The sequence below is a fragment of the Panulirus ornatus genome, chromosome 66 (genome assembly GCF_036320965.1).
Source record: "Panulirus ornatus isolate Po-2019 chromosome 66, ASM3632096v1, whole genome shotgun sequence".
Classification (NCBI taxonomy): domain Eukaryota; kingdom Metazoa; phylum Arthropoda; class Malacostraca; order Decapoda; family Palinuridae; genus Panulirus; species Panulirus ornatus.
Window position 1 is genome coordinate 18,090,322 of NC_092289.1, and position 25,255 is coordinate 18,115,576.

Here is a 25,255-nt window from a genome sequence, read left to right on the forward strand (position 1 = left end):
GTGGAGTTACTGTGTTGCGGTGCTGGTCTTGCCAGTCCCCCATGTTGTGTTGCAGTCTCTCTCTCGCAGGGAGACACAGGTATTCTGTAAAGAACAAAGCTGCACATGTTCTCCCTGTTCATCCCAGGTGTTCTTGTTCTATATGTCGTTCATAAGTAGAACAACGCTTGGTCAGTAAGCATTATTTTTGTGTTGTCAGTGTTGGCTGTGTTGCTAGCAGCAAGATATTTACTCTCGTGTTTTGTTTCTTTCAGGTGAGTGTTGACGAAGGAGAGTACGAGCAGGCAGCTGTAAGTATGGTTGCTTTCCGTGTTGTTTGCAGGCCACCAGCTGTTTACTCTGGTGTTCGGTATTGTTTACGACCCCACTACTTGTTTGCTGTGGTATCCTGTATTTGCTTACAACCTGACCAACTGTTTACACTTGTATTCTTTTTGTTTATGACCCCCACCAATTGTTTACACGAGTAACCGTAATTATTTGCGACCCCCTTCAGGTGTTTACATCATTAACCTTAAATTTTGAACGATCCCATCAACTGTATACAGTAGTAACCTTAAGTGTTTACAACCCCACCAGCTGTATACACTGGTGACCTTAATTGTATGCCACCCTTTCCACCTGTTTATACTTGCAACCTTAAGAGTTTACGGCCCCCCACCAGCTGTTTGCATTAGTATTCTACGCACAAGCTCCCTCTGGTTGGTCAATCACCATATCTTTACTTTGATAGTAATTTCTTAAAGGCTAGGAAACCACGCTACTCCAGCTGGGTGTCTTTGATTATGCCTTGGGGGACACTGAGGGTGGTGGAGGGTCAGGTATCGCAAAGGCACCAGCTGTGGGACGGTGTATTATAGCACCAGGTGAGGTAAGTACATAGTAGCACCAGCTGAGAAGCGTACATAGTATCACCAGGTAAGACAGGTGGTGCACTGTGATGAAAACGGTGGCATGTAAGTGTGTATATGTGTCGTATATTAACCTTGTGGATTATCATACCAATTTATACACATGTTCATTAATCTCTTATCTATGTAAATGGAAGGGATTAACATCCACGAAAGATTAAAGATCGTTAGGTTAGATAAGGTTTTTATTCCTGGTTCCAAACGTATTCGTTAGGTTAGATAAGGTTTTATTCCTGGTTCGAAACGTGTTCTCAGAGGTTGGTGTTTTTTTGGGGGAGGAGGAAAGGTGAGCTGCTGTTCAGCTGTGTGTGTGTGTGTGTGTCCTGCAGCGGGGCAGTGGTGTGAGGGCGCCCTGGAAGGGAGGTGTGTGACCTTGCTGATACGAGGTTCTATAATGACAGTAACGTGTGGGAGTAGAACATGTGTGTGTGTATGTGTGTGTGTGTGTGTGTGTGTTTGGCATGAGGAGGAGGGTGGGGAGGTGGGGCACCTCACACCTATCTCTCTCTCTCTCTCCCTCTCTCCCACGACCGCCCCACACTTACTGCTTCCCCGTCGTGGAGCCACGCCCTAATGCAACACACCCAGTCTTCCTAGGGTGTGTTGCGTTTAATTTCATTTAGTTAGCGTGAGTCCAAAGAGTGGGGGGGTGGTGGGTGGGGTGGGGAAGGAGGGAGGTGGGGTGGTGGGTCGTTTTCTAAATATACCAGTGATGTGGGTGTTAGAGAGAGAAAAAAAATGAGGTGTGAGAGAGACGCGTGTGTAATGATGATAATGGAAATGTGGTTATTTATTTGATATTTGATAATGATAATGATGATTCTGGTAATGGTTTACGGTCCGTTCGATTAACCTTACACGCTCTAGACCGGAATGGTAATGTAGGTTAAGAATAGGCTACCCATTCCTGCCCGCCCACCTTCGTTAAGTTGTCTCATATTTGCATATATTTGTATAATCTTGCGCCGGAAGTTTGTCGAGTGCCTGTAATGTCTTGCCCAAGCCACGGTAAGCGGGATGGTAAACAGATTAAACTAAATAATTTGTGGCGGTCTTTGTGGACTCCGAACTGCGACACGGGGGACGAGGGATCTCTGCTTGGTTGGAGGCGACGGTGGCGGGTGATAATGGCCTCCCCCTCTTTTTTTATGAGGTTCGGCGATTATTATTGTTTGCCTGTCACAAATTCCAGTATTGTCAGAAGGCGTTAGCCTGGAAAGCAAGTGTCTAGTGAGCAAAGCAGGCTATGCGACAGGTGCATTAGACACCGCAATCGGTTGTAAGTTGGAGGAGTGTCGAAGTCGTGTCTGGAAACCAGCTTACACCCTCCGCGCCAGTAGGTTGTAGACAGCGCTGAGCCTCCCAGGGAGGTACTCCCCTCCTGGCCTACGTAGAAGTGTTGAAGTGATGCCGAGAAAACAATTTTACACCCTCAGCCACCTTTGCTAGCCTTACCACGTCTCCCAGTGCACCATATACACATATAAACATATTAATTTTGCTTCCAGCCTTCACATTCCTACATATACATATTAATTTTGCTTCCAGCCTGAACATTCCTACATATACATATTAATTTTGCTTCCAGCCTTCACATTACTACATATAAACCTATTAATTTTGCTTCCAGCGTGAACATTCCTACATATACATATTAATTTTACTTCCAGCCTTCACATTCCTACATATACATATTAATTTTGCTTCCAGCGTGAACATTCCTACATATACATATTAATTTTACTTCCAGCCTTCACATTCCTACATATACATATTAATTTTGCTTCCAGCGTGAACATTCCTACATATACATATTAATTTTACTTCCAGCCTGAACATTCCTACATATACATATTAATTTTGCTTCCAGCCTTCACATTCCTACTCTCACTCAACTTCTAATTATTGTGTTGTGTCTGTAAACATTCATGGTGAGGTAGGGAGAGGAGGAAATCACGTAGGAAGGGAATGTGGAGTCAGGTGAATGAATTACCCCGAGCTTTTTCTTATCCGCTGCTCTCTCAAACGATGCTTTTGATTATCTTCTGCTCCTCCGTTCAAAAGGATTCAGCGGAGATGGGGATGTTCCCATTGCGTCGTAACCGTTTTTGTCTTTTTCACATAGAGTTGACGACGCTGCCCTGTTTTTTTGTGGATGTTACATGTGACCTGATCGGGTCTGACCTAAGGCAAGTCATGTAGCCTTATTAAGATTTGGTTACAATTAGATTTGTTTCTTCCATGGCTGATGTTGTCGTTCGCCAGGCAGCGGGGTTCGGTTGGGCAGTCATCCGGCACCGCCATTGTCATAGAAAACGAAAGCCAAACATTTGGCTGGGGGGGTTTGGTTGGGGGGACATTTTCTTACTGTGCTGTAACAACACCTGCACTGTAAATCATTTCTCCCCTTGTTTTAGGCTCGAACGACTCAAAATTGTGATTGAAACAGCTTCACATTTTAGTATAACGCTTGTAGAATGTATATAAAAGAAAGATGATGGCCGATCGTTATGAAAAATTCACACACTTTTACCGTTCGCGGAACATGTACTGTATTTTTTAAAAAAAAAAACCCAGTGGTCATAAAAGCGTTAACAGATTCCACGTTTAAAAAGAGAGAGAGAGAGAGAGAGAGGAGAGAGAGAGAGAGAGAGAGAGAGAGAGAGAGAGAGAGAGAGAGAGAGAGAGAGGAATGAAATGGATTGGGGGAGGAGGAGGAGGTGGGGTGTGTGCAGGGATGTATTGCGCAAGGTGTCCGTCCATCAGCGGGTCGCAGCCAGTGAAGAAGCCCCTTGAGTGTTGCGTCCCTCCCTCTGTGGTCTTGCGGGAGAGCCGCAGCTTTCGAGGGAAGTCCGCTGTCTTTTATGTGGACACACACAGACCCACCCACCCACCCACCTTCCCTCCCTCCCTCTCCTCCTACCTCCCCCACCCGCGTTGCTGTCGTCACACTCCCCTCCTCCCTCACCCCACTCCAACCTCTCCGTTGCTGTCGTCAGAGCTATTTTCAATGCCCCCCGATGCCTTGCGTCTCCGACCTTAACCCACCCAGGGGCTTCCTACCTCGCCCGCGTACTCAAAGGCACATAAATGGCACAAATTGGACGACGAGGGCACACGCGGAGAAATGGCTTTGGGGGGAGGAAGAAAAATTGCGTATTTGGAGATGGGCGGGAGTTTGTGGAGATTAGGGGGTGAGGGGGGCGAGCGCTGGACTCCACTATCTCCCAACCTACCCAGCGCCTGCGGGCGTGGACGGAAAGGGAGCCGGGGGGGGGGGGTGGATGGATGATATCCCCCATCAGCGTACGGCGTCCCGTGCGGCGTATCGATGTGTAGCGTCGGATGCCGCCAATGCAATGATGCATCTTAGTTTTGCGTCTTCAGACGCGCTGAAGAAGTGTGGTCCTGTAGTTGTTTTTCTTATTTTTTTTCTTTTGCGTAATTCTTTAGCGTAAGTGATTATTTGTGCGTAATTCTTTAGCGTAATTGACTATTTGTAATTACCTGTTTGTACCTTATGGTGAAGAAGTTTTCCGCTCGTGGGGGGGGGGGGGGCATTTCTGAAACATTCTCTACCGTCATGCAACTTCTTTAAAATGTCCCTATTGGAACTATGTTATCAGTCCCTTTAAGATTTGTGTGTTAATCACGCTATTCAGTCCTTTCGTCCCGTTCATCCACTACTCTTATGCTGTAAAAGTACTTATCCACGTCTTTTTAATCGAGTCTTTTGCCTTGGCTTTCATGTTTATGTCGTCTGGTTGCTCTATCCTTGCATCTCTCGAGGCACTGTACACTGTCTGTGTCATCGAACTGCTTGAATACGCTAAAGGTTGTGATCAGGTTACCCCTCACTCCTCTCTCTTCCAAGATTGGCATATTTTGAAGCCTGTTGTCCTTTCCTGTATCTCAGTTCCCTTATTTCTGGTACCACATATATGTTGCCCCTCTTCTGGACCTTCTCTATTTGCTCTTTGTGCTTCTTCCAAGTGCGATGACCAGACCTGAGAACCATATTCTTGTTTTTGCTATTATGGCGGATATGAACAGATCGCTGACCGTTTCGTGATCGACATATTTGAGAGTTATTCTAATATTTGCCGGCAGTTGGTTCCTGATGTGGGACACCGGCGACGGGTTAGAGACGATGACGATTGTCAGGTGTGTGTGTGTGTGTGTGTGTGTGTGTGTGTGTGTGTGTCATTAGACTGGTGATTACCGGTGTCTGTGACACGTTAGCTACGGAGTGACACCGGGTAACGAGGTTAAGTCCGCCACCATGAACCACGCCCTCCTCTAAGTGGATTAAGCTTTTTTTTTGCTCTCTATTTCTTTCTGTGACGTTTTACAGAGGTCGTAGGTAGGGAAGGTTGGCCAGTCACTCACTCAGCACCAGTGTCGAGGGTAGTGTGTGTGTCTCGTGTGTGTGTGTGTGTGTGTGTGTGTGTGTGTGTAGGGTCGTGCATGTCATATGCCATGAAGTCTTGCGGGTGTCTTTGTTACGAACGTGCACGGACGGTACGACTCTTGGGCACGGCGTTAACGATCCTTGAGCACGGCGTTAACGACTCTTGGACACGGCGTTACGACCCTTGGACACGATGGTACGACCCTTGAACACGGCGTTACGACCCTTGGACACGATGGTACGACCCTTGGACACGATGGGACGACCCTTGGGGTCCATGGACGACCTGGTCCCGCCGGTCGTTTCCCCGACCCAAGTCAAGAGAGTCCAGGCCATCACACCTGCCCCTCCGCCTCCCCCTCCGCAGGGCCTTACCGTTGTGTTGAGTGTGTGACCTCTGTTCCCCTGTGATGTGACTGTGTTCCTTCTGATTGCTCTAGGAGTGTTGCTGTTCGTTCGTTTGCTCCGTGTCACTGCTGTTGCTGCGCCGTCTTGTTCACCGCAATCTGCATGTGACCCCACGGGGGTATGTGTGGTGGTGGTGGTGGTGGTGGTGTGTGTGTGTGTGTGTGTGGTTGTGTGTGTGTGTGTGTCTCACCATGTTACATGTTGTCGGATCCGCCAGCCTCAGGGCACGTCCTGAACCCTCGGGGAATCTGTCTACTCAGCCTGGGGTCTCGTGTGTTCGTAAGTGCTTGGACATCTCGTGGTAGGGCGAGGACCCGAGATCCGTCGTGCTCGAGGACCGTACCCTCCCATGTTCAAGGATCGCGACACCTGGTTTATCGAGAATCGTCCACCTCCGTGTTCGAGATATGTCCCAGTGTGCTCAGATGTCGTCCCGCCCCGTGTCCAAGGACTGTACCACCGTGTCCAAGGACTGTACCACCGTGTTCAAGGACTGTACCGCCGTGTTCAAGGACTGTAACACCGTGTTCAAGGACTGTACTGCCGTGTTCAAGGACTGTATCACCGTGCTGAAGAGTAGTACCATCGTATTCAACGAGTTAACGGGGATGACCTTGTCTTCGGGGCCCCAGTGGGTCATGCCCCGGGCAAGTGAAATGGGGCAACGTGTGACCATGGAGTGGTGAGGAGGACGTGGAGGCTGTATCCTTCTCCCCTTCCCCTCAGCTACCCATCTTCCCCAGAACGTCTGTGTCCCCCGGTGAACGGTTCCCCTCAACTACCCATCTTCCCCAGAACGTCTGTGTCCCCCGGTGAACGGGGGCTACGTGGTGTGGGAACCTGACTGACCAAGTGGGCTCTGTGTATGTCTTGTTTTTCTGTGTTTATGGGATGCTTAATTTTCACTGTTATCTGACTACATCGGCCGTTCATGTCATATCCATTAACACTAAGCACTTGGGCTGTATACCCATCTATTGGGCTGTATACCTATCTATTGGGCTGTATACCCATCTATTGGGCTGTATACCTGTCTATTTAACAGTCACCACTGGAAGTTAGCCTGTTTTTATTTTTATTTTGCACATACCTGCGTATCAATGTACCTGTCGTTGGCACTTGACTACGTTAGGTATGCGCCTTTCATCGACACATGACTACGTGATCTGTGGTTTACGTGGTTGTCGTCACTCTACCGCCTTTAGAGTTACAAGACCTAACCCCCTTCTGCAGGCTAAGGCCACAGTCCGGGGTCTGCTGTGACGGCTCCGTCTCACGGGTGTGGCCCCGCACGGAGTCGTGACACACGGAGTGGGTGTTTGTGGAAGATGATGCCTGCACATCACCCACCCGTACAGACCCGACCACCGCCCGCCTCCAGCCTGGCATATCTGAGGCCCGGGTTGCATGCCGGACTGGGGACTGTACCTGTACACCACTGGTGTGTGTGTGTGTGTGTGTGTGTGTGTGTGTGTGTGTGTGTGTGTGTGTCTCGTTCTCCAGCACAGACCACAGCTTCGTATCATGTGATGACAGTGATTCCAGAATGGTTATATGAAGGATCGTATCATGTGATAGTGGTTCTAGAATGGTTATATGAAGGATCGTATCATGTGATGATGGTGATTCCAGAATGGTTATATGAAGGATCGTATCATGTGATGATGGTGGTTCCAGAATGGTTATATGAAGGATCGTATCATGTGATGACAGTGATTCTAGAATGGTTATGAAAAAATCTTGTTTTCTGTTAGAGACCCCGGACGAACTATAGGCAATTTCCAGTCACGTTTTCTTAGTGGCCGCTGAAGGCAGGTGGTGAGTGCCCAGGAGGGGGAAGAGGGGTAATATAACCCACTGCTGAGATGTACAGGAAGGGAGAAGAAATAATATATAGATGAAATTACTAAGAAAGATGGGAGTGACACGCGAGGGGATGATGATGTCAAGCGACCTGACTCCCCTTCAGGGTGTACAGAAGAGGAGTTGATGCCTTCACGGAGGATGGTAGGGTGGACTGCGAGGGCTTTCAAAACGAGAGAGAGAGAGAGAGAGAGAGAGAGAGAGAGAGAGAGAGAGAGAGAGAGAGAGAGAGAGAGAGAGAGAGAGAGAGAGGTACCTCTTGAAGATCATGTAAGTCCCCAGTGTTGACTGCTGTTACGTGCTAACATCTCCCTTCTTCCCCCCCCCCCCCCCAAGTGGGAGACACCGTAAAGCTAAAGATGTGCAGAGAGGCCCTTCGCAGCCCGCTGTGACCCGGCCAGAAATAAAAAAAAGAAACGGCGCAACAAATCTTCCAGGTTCGATTCTTCCCCCCCGCAGGAGTTTATAAGACGGGAGTTATGTACATTGAGGGGGAGGAGGGGAGGTAGCAGAAAGGGCATGCCACCCCCCCCTCCCCCATACTGCACCCCGGGAAACCCGAGAATTGATAGCGGACTGGAAACGTCAAGGTAAACTGTTGGCATCCGGGAGCCATGGCTGGCGAACGCTTTCCATTGCAGCGGACTGGTGTACCGTGGTCTACTACAGGGTGGAAACCATTAAGAAATGGTTGTGTATAGGTTGATTAGAAAGTGCGCTTGATCGATCATCATGAATGATTACTGTGGTTCACAGGTCCGGATAGACGGATTGATGAGAGGATCGACCTTGCTAAATGTTCCCTCCAGTCTCATAGGGTTAAGAAGATAAGCCTTTGAGGTGTGTATGTGAGGGACACATGATGTCAGGCAAGGGATGGTGGTATTCCCACCTGGTCTTAGTTTACGATCCTTGGCTCTCCTGAGTCTTGTGTTGAGTGTGTGGGCGTGTTGAGCGTGTGTGCGTGTATGCGTGTATGTACGTGTGTTGTGTGTGTGTGTGTGTGTGTGTGTGTGTGTGTGTGTGTGTGTGTGTATGTGTGTGTGTTTAAGGGTGTGCAGACACGAATCACATATGTGTCTACATGGGGGATGTGACGCCATCCGTGTGCATCGTGTGTTTTCCCTTGGTTGTTGATACTGACCACATAAGCTCTGCTTATAGAGCTTTGTTGACAGTAAGTTCGTGTCTTGTGTTGGACGGGGCACTGTGGTTCCCATCATTGCTATGGACGGGGCACGGTGGTCCCCATCATTGCTATGGACGGGGCACTGTGGTCCCCATCATTGCTATGGACGGGGCACTGTGGTCCCCATCATTGCTATGGACGGGGCACTGTGGTCCCCATCATTGCTATGGACGGGGCACTGTGGTCCCCATCATTGCTATGGACGGGGCACTGTGGTCCCCATCATTGCTATGGACGGGGCACGGTGGTCCCCATCATTGCTATGGACGGGGCACTGTGGTCCCCATCATTGCTATGGACGGGGCACTGTGGTCCCCATCATTGCTATGGACGGGGCACGGTGGTCCCCATCATTGCTATGGACGGGGCACTGTGGTCCCCATCATTGCTATGGACGGGGCACTGTGGTCCCCATCATTGCTATGGACGGGGCACTGTGGTCCCCATCATTGCTATGGACGGGGCACTGTGGTCCCCATCATTGCTATGGACGGGGCACTGTGGTCCCCATCATTGCTATGGACGGGGCACTGTGGTCCCCATCATTGCTATGGACGGGGCACGGTGGTCCCCATCATTGCTATGGACGGGGCACTGTGGTCCCCATCATTGCTATGGACGGGGCACGGTGGTCCCCATCATTGCTATGGACAGGAAGATGGAAGGGATCGTATGCAGTGACGTTGGAGGGCCACGCGTTATCCGTAATCAGGAACCAATGTCTTCGTTACGGGGTTTCGGTAGGAGATGCATGCCTAATGACGAGGTGGGGTTCTTGTGTGTGTGTTGTGTGTGTGTGTGTGTGTGTGTGTGTGTAGCACGCGACCCTTCCTCCGTCAGCCACAGACGCGAACGTTGATTGAGGAAGGGGATGGTGTTAATACCATTGCATCCATCGACCCCCGAGGCCCCATGTGGAGCTCGGTGGTGGTGGTGATGGGGGGGTTTTTGATGATGATGATGATGATGACGACGATTGGTAGCGCGTCCTACATCAGGGGTCTATTTTAAATGATATACTTTACAGTGGAGGTTTGCAGGCGGCCCACCAAGGTGTGTGGGTGTGTGATGTGAGGCGGGGTGTTGGCGCCATCCACCTCGATGTGTTTCACGGAGGAGGTAGGAGGTAGGTGTGGGGTTGTAGTAGCTGATGAGGTTTGGCCTTCGCTTTAGTGTGTAAGATGACACCCCCCTGGTGAGGTTTGGCCTTCGCTTTGGTGTGTAAGATGACCCCCCCCTGGTGAGGTTTGGCCTTCGCTTTGGTTTGTAAGATGACGCCCCCTGGTGAGGTTTGGCCTTCGCTTTGGTGTGTAAGATGACCCCCCCCTGGTGAGGTTTGGCCTTCGCTTTGGTGTGTAAGATGACGCCCCCAGTCGTCTCCAGAGAGAGAGAAAGAGAGGAAAAGGTGGATGATTACTGGCCATTACTGACACTGTGGATAGATTTGAACTACCGATGGAAAATGGTAGTGGAATAATTATTATACCGTTTTTTTTTCTTTTTTTTTTTTTGAATCGGTATTTTTGTCGAACTGAGCCTCGCCTGGCTTACGGGTCGAAAGGTTGCGATAGCGTCCGATGGATTCGGGGCTCATTTACATAATGGGTATTTGGTCGTCGTGTGTGACGCGCGGGTTGCGTCAGTGCTTTTCGTGTGTGTGTGACGCACCTGGTTGCGTCACTAGGCGCCGTGGGTGACGCACGCATTGCGTCCGCGGGTCGCATCTGGCGCGCGAGGGGTTCATAAAATCACATTTCTTTAATGATATTGAGAAATGGACTTTTTTTTTGTGTGTGTGCGACCTGCCTTGGGTGCATGGGAGTCGGTGTTGCCATGAATGATTTCTCTGTGGCTTTTTGACCTTCTGCCTCCTCAGGTGGTGCGTCAGATGACCCCCCCCCCTCCCCCAGCAGGAAAGATGGCTTCGCCCGGCCAGGTAGCTCGTGGTGGCCAGATGGCTCCAGCCGACCAGCCAGCTGTTGTTGTGATGCGCTGTTGATTTGCTCTGGGGGGGGGGGGGGGGGCATGCGTGTCTTTGTGTGGGTTGGGCGGTGGTGGGCCATCGCCAGTGGCAGGGCGAGGACAGGGTGGGCTAGTGTTGTTTGGAGTGGGTAGGTGGGTGGGTCGGCTGGTGGTGGGGCTTCTCGGGCAGAGGGTGGGTTTTTAAGTGTGTATCATGCTTGGGAAGTGTGTGTGTGTGTGTTTTTGACATCGAACGGAACTTAAGTTTATGTAGTGAAAGCGTTGGTGTCGCTCACTGAGAGAGAGAGAGAGAGAGAGAGAGAGAGAGAGAGAGAGAGAGAGAGAGAGATAGAGAGAGAGAGAGAATAGAAAGCCTACCTTTTTTTTGCCTTAGGGTTGCCTCCATTCTCCCACTCCCGCGCTCCTCCAACATGCTTTTCCCCTCCCCATATCGCCCCTCCCTCCTCCCTCCCACCTCCCCCCCACACACGCACACAGCAGTGGGTCTTACGCCACACGTATACGCCATCCCCCACTGGGTGGAAGGGTGGAGGAGGGGCGGGGATGGGGGTTAGAGCACCACTCTGCAAAGCGAGACATCGTGTCCCGTCTTTCACAAAACACATTTTACCCATTAAGTTATTAGGCGACTCTGTATATATATATATATATATATATATATATATGTATATGTATATATATATGTATATGGCATTTCGGGAGGGAATTTTTTTTTTCTTTTGTCATTTCCTGGCGCTACTTCGCTGACGCGGGAAACGGTGATCAAGTGCAGTGAATAATATATATATATATATATATATATATATATATATATATATATATATATATATATATATATATATATATATATGCGAGGATGGAAAATGTGGAGACGCTTCAATTTATCTTTTTTTCCTAATGCTTGTGTAACTCATGTGTTTGTTTGTTTTTGTTGTGTCTGCGTACGTATATTTGTTTACATGGAGAGATGTGCGTGTGTGTGCTTGTGTTTGTCTCTCTGTCTCTCTCTCTGTGCGTATTTGTCTGTCGTATAGACGTGGATATCGACTGGTGCACGTGTCTTATCGCCTTCCACGAATTCTGGTCAATGTCAGTGTGTGTGTGTGTGTGTGTGTGTGTGTGTGTGTGTGTGTTCGTGTGTGTTCGTGTGTGGTAGTAGTTTGGCTTAATGCTTGTGTGTGTGTGAGTGTGTGTGTGGAGAGAGAGAGAGAGAGAGAGAGAGAGAGAGAGAGAGAGAGAGAGAGAGAGAGAGAGAGAGAGAGAGGTGATAGATAGACAGACAGATAGATAGACAGATAGGTAGATAGATAGATAGATAGATAGATAGAGGCTCCACACATTCACTCCTTCAGCTTGTGGCTGCAGGTGCAGAACCTACAGTAGTGGATGGTCCCAGACACCCGCGCCAGGGGTAGGACGTGGGCGTTGAACGCAAGAAGGAAATAGTAGCGCGTGCCTATATCAGGGCGGGAGGGGGACGTCCAACACGCCCTTCAGTCGGGGGTCCAGCGTGTTTGTTTACACGCCCACCAGAGGGGATGGCTCTGTGCGATCACGACGGGTGATGAGGAATGCGCATCTGCAGCAGGTGGTGGACGTCCAACAGGAGGGGGACTGGCCCGTATCAACAGCAGGTGGTGGACGTCCAACAGGAGGGGGACTGGCCCGTATCTACAGCAGGGAGACCCCAGTCATCCACACCAAGGGGAGGTGGTTGGAGACCTGCGTCACGAATGGAGGAGTGTGCTCGTCATAAGCAGTGGGACACTCACAACAGTGGGGACTCTTTTTAGCAGTGGGACACTCACAACAGTGGGGACTCTTTGCAAAAATGGGGGCTAACAATTGTGGGGACTTAAAACACCAAGAAAATAGTGGGTGGGTGGAGGGTTGATTTCAGTGTGGGGGGACCCCACACACTAACAAAATGGGGGCTAGCAACACTAGGGGCTCCACATACCGACGAGGGGGACCGTGAACTGTGACCGACGGTGGTGGACAGTCATAAGAAGGAGAGGGAGGAAGTGTGGGGCCGGGGTTGTGTGTACCGACAACAAGGGAAAGGGGGAGGTTGGCGGGCATTCATAAGAAAGACAAGAGGTTCCACACAGGGGCAGGGGATGAGGGAGAGTGGAGTTTGGTGCACTGAGGAGTGGGGTGGGGGGAATAGTGTGGTGTAGTGGGGACCGGAGAAGGAGTATGGCGTATTGGGAGGTGGGATTGTGGTGCAAGTGACCACACGAAAGGTGTGGGAGTGGGACCAGCACGTCCGTAACGTGTGGAGGTGGGGACCACACATACACCCCACAGAAAGTGTGGGGGGAAGGGGGGCGGACTCCGCACACCCACAGTAAGGATGGTGAGGGATGGGGGGGTAGGGACGTACCCACAGTAGTGTGGAATCCTCTCCCACGTGGAATAGGGAGGAATGGGTGGGGGGGGGTTTTATTGACGGTCACCCGTAGCAAAGATGGGAGCGAGTTCATGATCTCACCCCGTGTGGAAGAGGGAGGGATGTGGATGACGCTCACCCACAAGAAGAGGTGGGGGGCGCGGGAGGGTGGGTGACGCAGGGGGCTTCCGGAAATAATGAGGGTCATTACGTGTGACCTGTGACCCTGACCATCGGTCGAGCACGTCGCCTCAGGTGTGGGGCGGCAGCACCGCAGGGCGTGGAGCTCCCTCCATTGTCTTCTCCCTCCCTTTCTGGTTCTCCTCACTCCTCCTCATCTTCTCCCTTCTCTCCCTCCCTTTATTCTCCTCTCCTTCTTTCCCCCCTTTACCCCCCCCCTTTTTTCGCTCGTGTTGAAGGCTCTTGTCAGGGATCGAAGTCCTGGTTTAGGACAGACTTCACAAGAAGCCTCGATAAGTATCTTTTTTTTTTTTCTTTACATCTCCTCTCACTTCCTTTATGAGACATAAGAAAAAAAAGAAGAAAAATGATGGGAAAAAGTTGAAGGATGATATGTAAATTCTCTCCCCCTCCTGCCTCATGAACCCCGCTCCATCTTCTACCACACTCACTTCACTTTATTTCGCGATTCACAATAACAAGAGGTCGTGTGGAACGCAGTTCTTAAAACAGGAACAATAAGCTAGGTGTGTAGTGGTACATGTAGCGAACACGTTAAGACTAGCCCCGTTGGCCTCGTCTTAATGAGCGAGGAGTGGTACTTCCCTGTTTGGGGGAAGGGCTGGCTTGCTGCTGCTGTGTCCAGACGACTCCCCAAAGGTAGTAAGTTGCGCTCCCGTTCCCATTTTCGCCGTGTCAGGAGGGCTTGCCCGTCTGAGGGTGGGTGAGGCCTGGGTTCTCCCAGCTGGCCACTGCAGTTGGAACCACCGCATAATTGCATAGTTCAGTGTGATGTATATGGTAAGGGGGGCGCTTCTAGCACCTCATAATCGAGATGATATAATGACGTTTTATAAGTTTTTTTTTTTTTTAGCGTGAGGAAGTTAATAGGGATTTGATCTGTCCAGACATCGAATTGAGAGTACGGTCGTAATTGTGGGGTAACATGCAGTGAAAGTATGGTTAGTGTTGGGTGTAATATGGTAGGTGTGTGCAGGGGCGGCAGAGGAGGGGTGAGAAAGGGCGGCCGCCTCCTGCCGCCCACCTGATGTCGGGTGTTGGCCCAGAGGTGGCACTTAGTCTGGACTTAAAGCTTTGAGTCCCCCCCCCCCCTACCACCACGCACACATCACCAACACTTCATTATTATTGTCTGTGGTCTTCGCCAAACGCTTCAGTCTTGGTGACTGCGGTCTGCACCAACACCTCGGTCTTATCTGGCTGTGGTCTTCACCCACACTTCAGTCTTTCTTAATGTGGTCATCAGCAACACTTCAGTCTTTCTTAATGTGGTCTTCACCAGCACTTCAGTCTTTCTTAATGTGGTCGTCACCAGCGCCTCGGTCTTAACTGGCAGTGGTCTTCACCAACACTTCAGTCTTGTTGACTGTGATCTTCACCAGCGCCTCACTCTCACTGACTGTGGTATTCACCAACTCTTTCACTCTTAACTGACTGTATTCATCACCAACAACACGTGTCTTTACTGACTGTGGTCTTCCCCTACACTTCAGTCCTACCGGCTGTGGTCTTCACCAACCCTGTAGCCTCATTCATTGAGCCCCCATCACCGCCGCTTTACCACAGAATCTCACCGAGCCTCAGAACTGGTTCTTGTGGCTGGACCAACACTGTAGCCCCTCATTCACTGAGCCCCCCATCACCGCCGCTTTACCACGGAGTCTCACCGAGCCTCAGAACTGGTTCTTGTGGCTGGACCAACACTGTAGCCTCATTCATTGAGCCCCCATCACCGCCGCTTCACCACAGAGTCTCACCGAGCCTCAGAACTGGTTCTTGTGGCTGGACCAACACTGTAGCCTCATCATTCATTGAGCCCCCCATCACCGCCGCTTTACCATAGAGTCTCACCGAGCCTCAGAACTGGTTCTTGTGGCTGGACCAACACTGTAGCCTCATTCATTGAGCCCTCCCATCACCGCCGCTTTACCATAGAGTCTCACCGAGCCTCAGAACTGGTTCTTGTGGCTGGATTGGGAGCCCCGGGGGATTTAGTCTTACCTCACGCACACCTCTCCCCGAGGAGCATAAGTTCTGGTAGTATCCCTCAGCATATCCCCCCCTCCTCGTTAGCGTTACAAGGTTCCATTACATGAACGTCGCCTCACGGGGTAACAACTTGGCTGGAAGGTGTTAGTTTATGGACGGTTGTAAGAAAAAGCGACATCGCGACGTGGACGCTGGCGTGCCCGGGTTTGCGGAGACTAGCGATGGGTTTAATTTATTTTTACGCGAGAGATTTGGGATGAATAATTTTGTTTCTTTTGTATCTTTTTACGCAACTTCTTTTTTTCTTTGATGGTCGTGATAGTTTTGATGGTGTGGATTATAAGTTTGTGGGTACACGATAAGATCACGAAAATGTATTATTTTTTTTTTTTTTTTTTTTTGCAAGTGATTTGAGTTGAGGTTTTGGTGTTGGGTGTCTCCTGTTTCATGTGGTACCGTGGGCTCCCAGAGACTGACCGCTGAGACACGACGGTACGATCCGTCGGCACGACGGTACAGCGGCACGACCGTAAGTGGTCGTCGGATCACAAGACAAGCCTTGCTCAAGGGTCGTACCGTCGCGCCCGAGGTGATTGATAGAGTCGGACTTTTGTCGTACGTATCTTCGTCCGTACGGACGCATTGACGCACGCAAGTCGCGTACGTGGTTGCGTACAGCCTAGCGTAGCTTGGACGTGCGTCCACCCCGGCAGGGCCCTGGAGGCTTTGGATGAGTCGCAATTTGCGTTACGTCTTGTAACACTTGGACCCTCTTTTTGTGGATGGTGGCGGGGTTACGGTAGTTGGAGGGGCGTATCTGTTGAATGTGGGTAGATATGGGTAATCCTGGTAACGTGTGTGTGTGTGTGAGAGAGAGAGAGAGAGAGAGAGAGAGAGAGAGAGAGAGAGAGAGAGAGAGAGAGAGAGTCTGTGTGGTTAGAGGGAAAGGTATCTAGGAAGGGGAAGACATGAGGAGTGAGCGTGAGTGGAAAGAGGAGGAGGAGAAGACTAAGGAGAGAGAGAGAGAGAGAGAGAGAGAGAGAGAGAGAGAGAGAGAGAGAGAGAGAGAGAGAGAGAGAGTTGGAATATGAGAGACGAGCGAGGGTACGTGGGAAACATGCTTATGAGTAGAAACTGAAGGAGGTGGGGGGAGAATGAGGAGGAAGAAAACGAGACTGAGGAGGAGGAGGAGGAGGAGGAGGATGTGGAGCCTGGAGGTCGGCAGGGAAGGAAGAGAGCCATTTACACGCCACTTCCGGTGTGGATCACTCGCACTTGTTCTGTCCACCTTTGTGGTGAGGGCCCGCTCATGCGCGCGCCTCCACCCCCCCGCCGTCACCGGTCGCCATCGCTAACCCCCCCACCACCGTCACCGTTCCCCACCACTAGCCCCATCGTCACGGGGTCGTAACTACTAGCCGCCCCCCCCACCGTCACGGGTACTGACCCTCAAGCCTCACCGTCACAGGTCGTAACTACTTGCTCCAACGTCACAGGTCGTAACTACTCGTCCCTCACCGTCACAGGTCGTAACTACTAGCCCCTCACCGTCACAGGTCGTAACTACTAGCCCTCACCGTCACAGCTTCATAATTACTAGCCCCCACCGTCACAGGTCGTAACTAATACTAGCCCCCACCTTCACGGGTACTGACCACTAGCCCCCACCGTCACAGGTCGTAACTACTAGCCCCCACCGTCACAGGTCGTAACTACTAGCCCCCACCGTCACAGGTCGTAACTACTAGGCCCTCACCGTCACAGGTCGTAACTAGTACTAGCCCCCACCTTCACGGGTAGTGACCACTAGCCCCCACCGTCACAGGTCGTAACTACTAGGCCCTCACCTTCACAGGTCGTAACTAGTACTAGCCCCCACCTTCACGGGTACTGACCACTAGTCCCCCACCGTCACAGGTCGTAACTACTAGCCCCCCCCCTCCCCAGCGTCGTCACGGGTCCTTGCCGCCTGCGGCGTCACGGGCCCCGTGCTAGATTAGTTCCACCGTCGCGTCGACTCCCGTTCCATGGCCGCCCAGCTCCTCCCTCACTCCAGCCCACTCCCACGTCGTCAGCGACCTCATCTTTATTCATTTTTCTCCTCCCTTTTTCTCCATGTCTTTTTTTTTTTTCCCCTCCTCCCCTTTAGACATACGTAGCTTGCTTTGCGTGTTCCCTAAATCTCGTTTCCCGACCGTCCTCGCCGAGTGTAGCCTGCGTTTTCCAACCGTGAGGGCTTGTCCCTCCTGTGAGGGCTCGTCCCTCCCGGCGGTGTGATTCTACCCTCCGTTACCCACGTGTCGTCAGGTCGTGTTCCCAGCCACGGCCCCCCCATGACGACTAGTAAGGCTCTATGTGTGTGTGTGTGTGTGTGTGTGTGCTCTGGTCTTTACCATCCCTCAGTGAGGGGTCTACCTCTCGCTAGAGGGTCTGCTACTCCTCCTTGGCGGAATTCCCTTCCTTCCTTCCTTCCCTCCTTCCTTCCTTCCATCCATCCATCCTTCTGCCTGCCTTGGGTTCCCTTCTTCACCAGAGCTACTCCGTCCTGATTCTTCCCCCTCCTCCCCTCCCCTTCCGACGTCTGCTGTCAACCTCCCTGCTCCGTCTAGGGTTAAGCGGCGGCCAGGGCTTTTCTGTCGGCTGCGAGGCCTGTTATTGGAGAGAGAGAGAGAGAGAGAGAGAGAGAGAGAGAGAGAGAGAGAGAGAGAGAGAGAGAGAGAGAGAGAGTTGGGAGAGGTGGGGGGAAGGGGGAGGCGGAGCTTTATTGAATATCTGGAACTTCACTGCTTACCAATAGCCCTTTTTTTTTTTTTTTTTTTCAATGGACGGAAGGACTAAAATATTGCATTTCGTCGTATTTCTTTACCGGGGGGGAAGGTTATCGAACGAACGGGGCGCAGTTCGCATAGTACAGAATGTGAGATTGAAATCTCAGTGTTTGTGCTCTCAGGTGGGCTCCCCCACCCCGCTGCACAAACACAGAGGAGCAGCACTACACCTGCAGGAGCGGTGGTGGTAGTAGCAGCAGCAGCAGCAGGAACAAGCAGAAGCCAGCAGCATCGATAGGGGCAGCTGCCAGCGGTAACAGCGGCAGCCTGAAACAAGCAGAAGCCAGCAGCATCGATAGGGGCAGCTGCCAGCGGTAACAGCGGCAGCCTGAGCTCCCGATCTGCTGTACAAACACAGACCAGCAGCAGCAGCAGCACCACCAGCTGGTGCAGCGGTGGTAGTAGCAGCAAGAACACGCTGCAGTATTTAACAGCAGCAGCAGTAGAAGTAGGAGCAGCAGCGGTGTACATTTCCAGGCAGCACCTGGTGGCACAGCCTCGGATGGTTTAAGTTAATGGTTACGACAATAGGTGGAGGTGTGGGTGTGAGGTGAGGTGGAGGGGCGTACAGCCATCACCACCCACATTTACCATTATTCTGGTGTGAGTGTCACTAATGACTCGGCCCGGGTTCGTCTTTGCTTTTGCTGCTTTCCAACCCGCGTCGCATGATTTCCACCCGCCTCACCTCCCCCTCCCATTATGCCGGTTCGAAGCCGTGGTTTGGCGTTGTTCTAGAGGTACCCCGTGTGGAGGAGGTTCAGGGCTTCGTTGTGTGAAGCTTCAGGGCTTCGGTGTGTTGGTTCAAGATTTCGGTGTTTGGGTTTAGAGCTTTGGTATGTGGAGATTCAGGGCTTCAGAGAGTGGGTTCAGTGCTGTAGTATGTGGGGTGTTCAGGGCTTCGATGAGTGGGTTCACTGCTTTGGTACATGGGTTCAGGTCTCCTATTTGTGAATGTAGGGCTTTTGTTGTGTGGGTTCGGAGCCGCAGTGTCAGGGTTCATAGCTTCGTTGTAAGTTCAGGGGCCCTGATGTTGGGATTCACACAGCTCCGGTGTGTGGGTTTGTAGCCTCGGTATATGGTTTCAGAACCTCATGAGCGTGGGAACTCGAGAACGTCTTGGAGGCCCCGCACACACACACACACACACACCAGGGTTAGTTCCCTTCCTGGCCTGTTCCCTCCTCTGCCACCGCCTCTCCCTGCCGCCTCTTCCACTCCAACCTCCCTCTCCATGCTGCCTCTCCCTCTCTCGCGTGAAGGTCCAGGTGGTCACCCTCTAATTACACACGCGTGCACACATCCATCATGATTGTGGCGTGTCGGAGAAGGGTTGGATAGCTGGAGTCCCGTGGTTGGATGGGGCTGTGTTGGGGTGTGTGTGTGTGAGGACCCAGATACCTCTGTTCCTGGTCATGTGTGGAGGGGAGTTTCCAATGTGGGTGGCAGTGGGGTTGGTGGTGGAGTGAGGGATTGATGGAGGTGTGGAAAGCGGCTTTTTTTTTGGGCGGGGGGGGGGGGGGGCTGTGGCTGCTGCTCCTGGTGTCTGACCAACTCCCCCCTTAAAGAGGGAGCCGCTGCACGGGGGGAAGGTCCGCTGTTTGGCCGGCGCCGCTTGTCCTCGGCGTGGGGGTGAGGGGCGGGGAGGAAGGAGGAGGAGGAGGAGAGGCCTGCCGAGGGAGGAGTGCGGGAGACGTGCTGAGAGAGGACCAACGGGAGGGGGGGTGGGGTGGGGGGGGGGGAGGAGTCATGCTGAAGACGGACGTGCCGGAGGGAGATGTGCGGGAGAGATGGTGAGGCAGAACTAGGGCAGACGTGCTCCAGGAGGACGTGCTGAGAGAGAGAGAGAGAGAGAGAGAGAGAGAGAGAGAGAGAGAGAGAGAGAGAGAGAGAGAGAGAGAGAGAGAGAGAGAGAACTTTGGAGGACGTGCTGAGAATGCACGTTACGAGGGAGCTGTGAGAACGGGTTGAGGTAGGGCGGAGAAAAGCTTCTCAAGAGAGACCTTGGAGGAACTTGCAGAGAGAGAGAGAGAGAGAGAGAGAGAGAGAGAGAGAGAGAGAGAGAGAGAGAGAGCTGGGTGGAAGGCGTGTTAAGGGTGAGTAGGGGGTGGGGGGCGCGCTGAGGGAGAGCAGGGAGGGTGTGGGGAGGGAAAGTCCTCAGCACCCCAAGGACAGAGCTGAGAGGCCGCGACTGTGTTTCCTTCCTCAAGCGGACTTGAAATGTAGACTCTGAGGTTACAGTTGCTTTGTGTGTTGCTGCTGCTGTTGCTGCTGGTGTTGTTGAGGATGGAAGGTCTTGTTGCAGAGGCTTTGGAGTGTGTTGTTTCAGGTGGTTTGTGTGTTGCTGATGATGTATTGGGTGTGTGTGGGGGAGGATAATGTTTTGCCGAAGGTATGTTTTGTGTTGCTATAGATGTCGAGTGTGTTGTTATTGGTGTGTTGTTGTGGTGGGGAGGATATTGTGTGTTGCTGCAGGTGAACGCGTCTGTGATGACCAGCCGAGCCGCCATGCAATGGAGTTTCTGATTATCACGGAAACAGGTGGCTCATTCAGACGTCTGTATCCTAGATGGGCCTTTTGCGAGGGGAAGGGAATGGAAGTTGTTTGAAGGAGGTGTCGAAGGATTGTCGTATTGGCTGACAGGCAAGTGGCAACATGGCCATGTACACTGTGTTGAGGCGAAGCTAGTAATTGGGTGACACTTGACGAGGCGAAGGTATAGTAATTGGGTGAACTGTGGCGAGGCGAAGGTGTAGTAATTGGGTGAACTGTGGCGAGGCGAAGCTAGTAATTGGGTGAACTGTGGCGAGGCGAAGCTAGTAATTGGGTGACACTTGACGAGGCGAAGGTATAGTAATTGGGTGAACTGTGACGAGGCGAAGGTACAGTAATTGGGTGAACTCGGCAGTTTGGTGTATTTGGGGGGGTCGTCGTCTCTCGGCCCCATTTCCCCTTAGGGGCAGGTCATGAGCACGTGAACATAAGTGGCTGGCATTTACTGGAAACTCGTTCCCCCCCTCGTCCCGTGGCTGGTAATGCCTTCTGAAGTTCAAGGTTCACGTGATATGCCTCCGTGCGAGTTCAGCGTGTGCAAGACAGACTCCTCTCCCCCTCTCCTTCTTCGATGCTTCATCTGGTAAAAGTTCAGTCACAGCTTGGGCCGTGGTGGTGGTGGTGGTCGTTCTCCGAGGGGGGAGGTGGTGGTTGATTACGAAGTAAACGAGGCTTATGCCCGTTGAACACGGAGGAGGTACGACCCCTTGAATACGACGGTACGAACCCCTAGAACACGGAGGTACGACCCCTTGAATACGATGGTACGAACCCTTAGAACACGGAGGCGGTACGACCCATGAATACGGAGGAGGTACGACCCCTTGAATACGACGGTACGAACACTTGAACACGGAGGAGGTACGACCCATGAACACGGAGGAGGTACGACACCTCGTATACGACGTGGCGTTCCCCATGGATGATAACCCGCCCCTTTGACCCCTTAAGGGTCAATACATTTTATTCCCCAAGTCACCAAGATGTCCAGCCTCGCCCTCCGTGTGTGTGTGTGTGTGTGTGTGTGTGTGTGTGTGTGTGTGTGTGTGCTTGGGAGAGTGCTACCGTTCGTGTTGGTTAAGGTGGGGTCTCATAGAGTTAGCGGTGTGCAAGCTTGTTATTATGTGCGCCGGAGCGATGATTGCCAGCCGCTGGAAAGATCATCTTGACACCGTCGTCACCGTGGTCTTCTCCAACGTGTTCCTCTCCCACGCCGCAATGAGGTGTGTTCGCTCCCCCCCCCCCGTCGCTCCTCTGCGCTCCAGCGCAGTTGTCATGAATCTGTTTGCATTACAGTGATTTTAGTCCTCGTGTTTCGTGCGTAATTTTTTTTTCTTTCAAGACGTGATTCTTCACTCACCGTGGTAACGGGTGTGGGTGAATGTTGACAGTGTGGTGTCACTGTGTGGTTGGGCAGACAACATCGGTGCCAGCACAAGGCCTGGGGAATAACACGACTTGTCACGGCCCAGCCAGTGTTGTGGTGTGAAATTATTTGCAAGCGGTGACTGCCTCGAGAGACATGTTTGGGAGTGACTCTTTTTTTTTTTATTCATGTGATTGTTTGTACGTGTGGGTGTGTGTGTGTGTGTGTGTGTGTGTGTGTGTGTGTGTGTGTGTGTGTGTGTGTGTGTGTGTTTGATCAGTTGTAGGACGGGTCGAGGGATAGGCAGATGTGTATAGCGACGTGGGTCCTGTTTTTCACCTGTGTCGCCGTCAACACCGTGGGTCCTGGTGGGTCTCCTGACGCATGACGTGGGTCCTTCGTTACCAGTGAGGCGGACCCGGGTGGGTTTTCTGGCAGAGGACGTGGTGGGTACGGCAGGTCTGGGTCTCCCTCACACGTAGCTGGGGCCTGTGGGTCGTCGCGCGTCCCGACTCCGAGGAAACAGAATACGTCTTGCAAGTGACCGAGTGGTATAGGGTGTTAGCGTGGCGGGGGTGGTAGTTGTGTGGCGGGGGTGGATGGGGGCGGTTGATAGCTAGCGTAGCGAGGGGTGGTGTTGGCGGGTGTGTTGGGAACGTAGCGGGGTCGTGAGGTAATGGCGGTGTTCCCTGGGGCAGGCCGTACTTCTCCTAGCACTCCTGTGGTGTCCATCCAGGGCACAGCAGCTGCAACCCAGGAGCCCCTTGCCTCCTCCCGTGGCCCGCTACCTGCAGGTGCCGCTAGGAGGAGGAGGAGGAGGAGTAGTAAGAGGAGGGAGGTGACGCCTGGCGTCCTGGACGGAACAGTTGAGTTCAGGGTGACCAGCAGCAGCAGCAGCAGCGGCGGTGCTGGTGCAGCCCGCAACCCTCACCTCAACTTCCGCTGCTCCTGGCTCCCACCGTCTTGCTCGCCTCTTGCTAGGTTTTGTTTTGAACGTGCAGGTGATTGGCCTCAGGAGTGACGGGACCTGCTTGTACTGGTGCTTGGACGGTTGCTGTGTGGTGGCGATGGGGTGGTTCACGTGGCGTTGGCGGGTGGATGGGCGGTGTGGTGGGTGGGTGTTGCTGGACGGATGGTGTGGTGGGAGTGGGCGGTATGGTGGCTGTGGCTGGACGGATGGTATGGCTGGTGTGGCTAGACGGATGGTTTGGTGGCTGTGGCTGGACGGGTGTTGTGGTGGCTGTGGCTCGACGGGTAGTGTGGTGGCTGTGGCTGGACGGGTGGTGTGGTGTAGCTGTGTGTGTGTGTGTGTGTGTGTGTGTGTGTGTGTGTGTGTGTGTGTGTGTGCTGGGTTGGGGGGGAGGTGAGTGACGTCTGACAATACCGGGAGGAAGGTTACCGCAGCACACCACCGCCGCGTCTACCACACCGGACGTAATCCCACGAGTCCCCGGGGGCTTGTGGCCGCACTCCTCCTTCCTTCCCCCCCACCCACACCCCCAACCCCACCCTCACCAGCACGCACGCACGCCCACGCCTTCACTCTCTCACAAGGGGCGCCTCTAAGTACACCTCCTTCGTGTCCCCGGATTAACCGGGCTTGTGTTGGCCCTCTGGAGGGCTTCCCTTGAGACGTTTATGGCGCCGCTGGCGTGGTGTTTACCTCACAGGTCGTACTGTGGCCCTGGTAATTCATCGCGTCTCCTCTTCTTAAGGTCGCAGTGTCTGGAGGTCTCCCGCGGTGTCTTCCGGAGACGACAAGTGTTTCAGAGTGATACATGAGGCGTGTGAAGTGTTTCTCGAGTGTTCCTGTGTTTCGTCAGTGAGGTGCAGTGCTTGAGGACGTAGTGTACGTTGCTTGTACAACTGTATTGGGTCGTCGTCGAGCGTTGTTGTGTCCAGGAATGTGTATAACAAGTCCGCGCACGCATGTGTGGGGCGCGGCGTGAGCTGTGTTGACCAGACTCGTAAACACCTGCAGGGTGGGCATGAGATGTGATCGGCGACACCATTTGCACACCTGCAGGGTGGCTTAAAGTGTCATAGGAAATATGTACATTCCTCTAGAGTGGCTTGAGGTGTGATGGTGAGGACTGTACACACCTGTGGAGTGGCTTGAGGTGTGATGGTGAGGACTGTACACACACCTGTGGAGTGGCTTGAGGTGTGATGGTGAGGACTGTACACACACCTGTGGAGTGGCCTGAGGTGTGATGGTGAGTGGTGTACGTACCTGTTCCTAGTCGTGTGGGGCGGCGTGAGGTGTGATGGTTGGAGGGGAGGACCCGGCCCACCTTTACTGCGAGTGCTGCTCTGAGGCGGCGGACGAGCGAGAGCTCCTGGACCCACGCCTGGTCAGGGGCGCCTCGCCGCTACCCTGGCTCGCCACCGACACCTCCTCGCACTCCTCCGATGCCTCCTCGGCGCCTTCCATACCCAGGAGGGAGCCTCCCAGGAAGCCGCCCAGGAGGGTTCCCCATGGGGCCGTGCCGCACCCCCTGCGGGACCCCCTGTGCCCGAGGCATCTCTCGCTGCAGCGCCCCGTCCCGTGCCAGTGTGACGGCTGTAGCCGCACCAACCAAGATGAGGATTCCATCTACGAGGAAGTAGGCTTCCAGTACTATCACCCCAGCTCGGAATTCCTGCCACCGGGGTTTCCGGCTGGGGCCAAGGACGGCACCCCGCAGGGTGTATGGGGTCAAGGGGCGGCCGGGGACGCCTCCCCGGCCGCGGGGTTTTTGGGCACCGGTAGCGTCGTCTTCCCGAGCGCCGTGTTCCCCCTGAAGCCGCCCCGCACCTCCACCTCCTCCGCCAGCAGCATGGGCGTGGGCGGCGTGCTGCGCTCCCTGGGCGTGTGCGGGCGGCCGTCCTCGCGAGCCACGGAGGTGGAGACCGTCTCCACCTGTACCTTGGAGGACAACACGTCCCGGGAGGGTCTATACGACAGCCGACCCAGGAGAAGCAACAGGACCCGCACTAAGGTCAGTAACTAACGCCACAAGCCCTAACCCTGCCCCCCCTCTCCTTTCCCAGCTCACGTTGTGCGTTTGTACACACGTGGGCAGCGTTCGTGCATGGGCAAAATAATCCTGAGGGAGAACATATAGTCCAGATGCCATTGTGTCTTCGCATTAACCAACAGTTCTTACTGTTTGCCTCG

The 25,255-nt window shown here is 52.9% G+C and overlaps 1 protein-coding gene across 16 annotated transcripts in view; it reads left to right on the top strand.

Annotated features, from left to right (window-relative positions):
• Positions 1-25,255, top strand: part of pyd (zonula occludens-like protein polychaetoid) — a 430,922-nt gene that overhangs the window by 60,550 nt on the left and 345,117 nt on the right. The window contains exon 1 of one of the 16 annotated variants that reach the window (XM_071658234.1): positions 23,707-25,076. The exons of the other annotated variants lie outside the window; for them this stretch is intronic. Coding sequence (XP_071514335.1) covers positions 24,363-25,076 — 714 coding nt within the window. The 5' untranslated portion in view covers positions 23,707-24,362. Of the gene's footprint in view, positions 1-23,706; positions 25,077-25,255 lie in introns of those variants that run through there. 16 annotated transcript variants of the gene reach the window in all.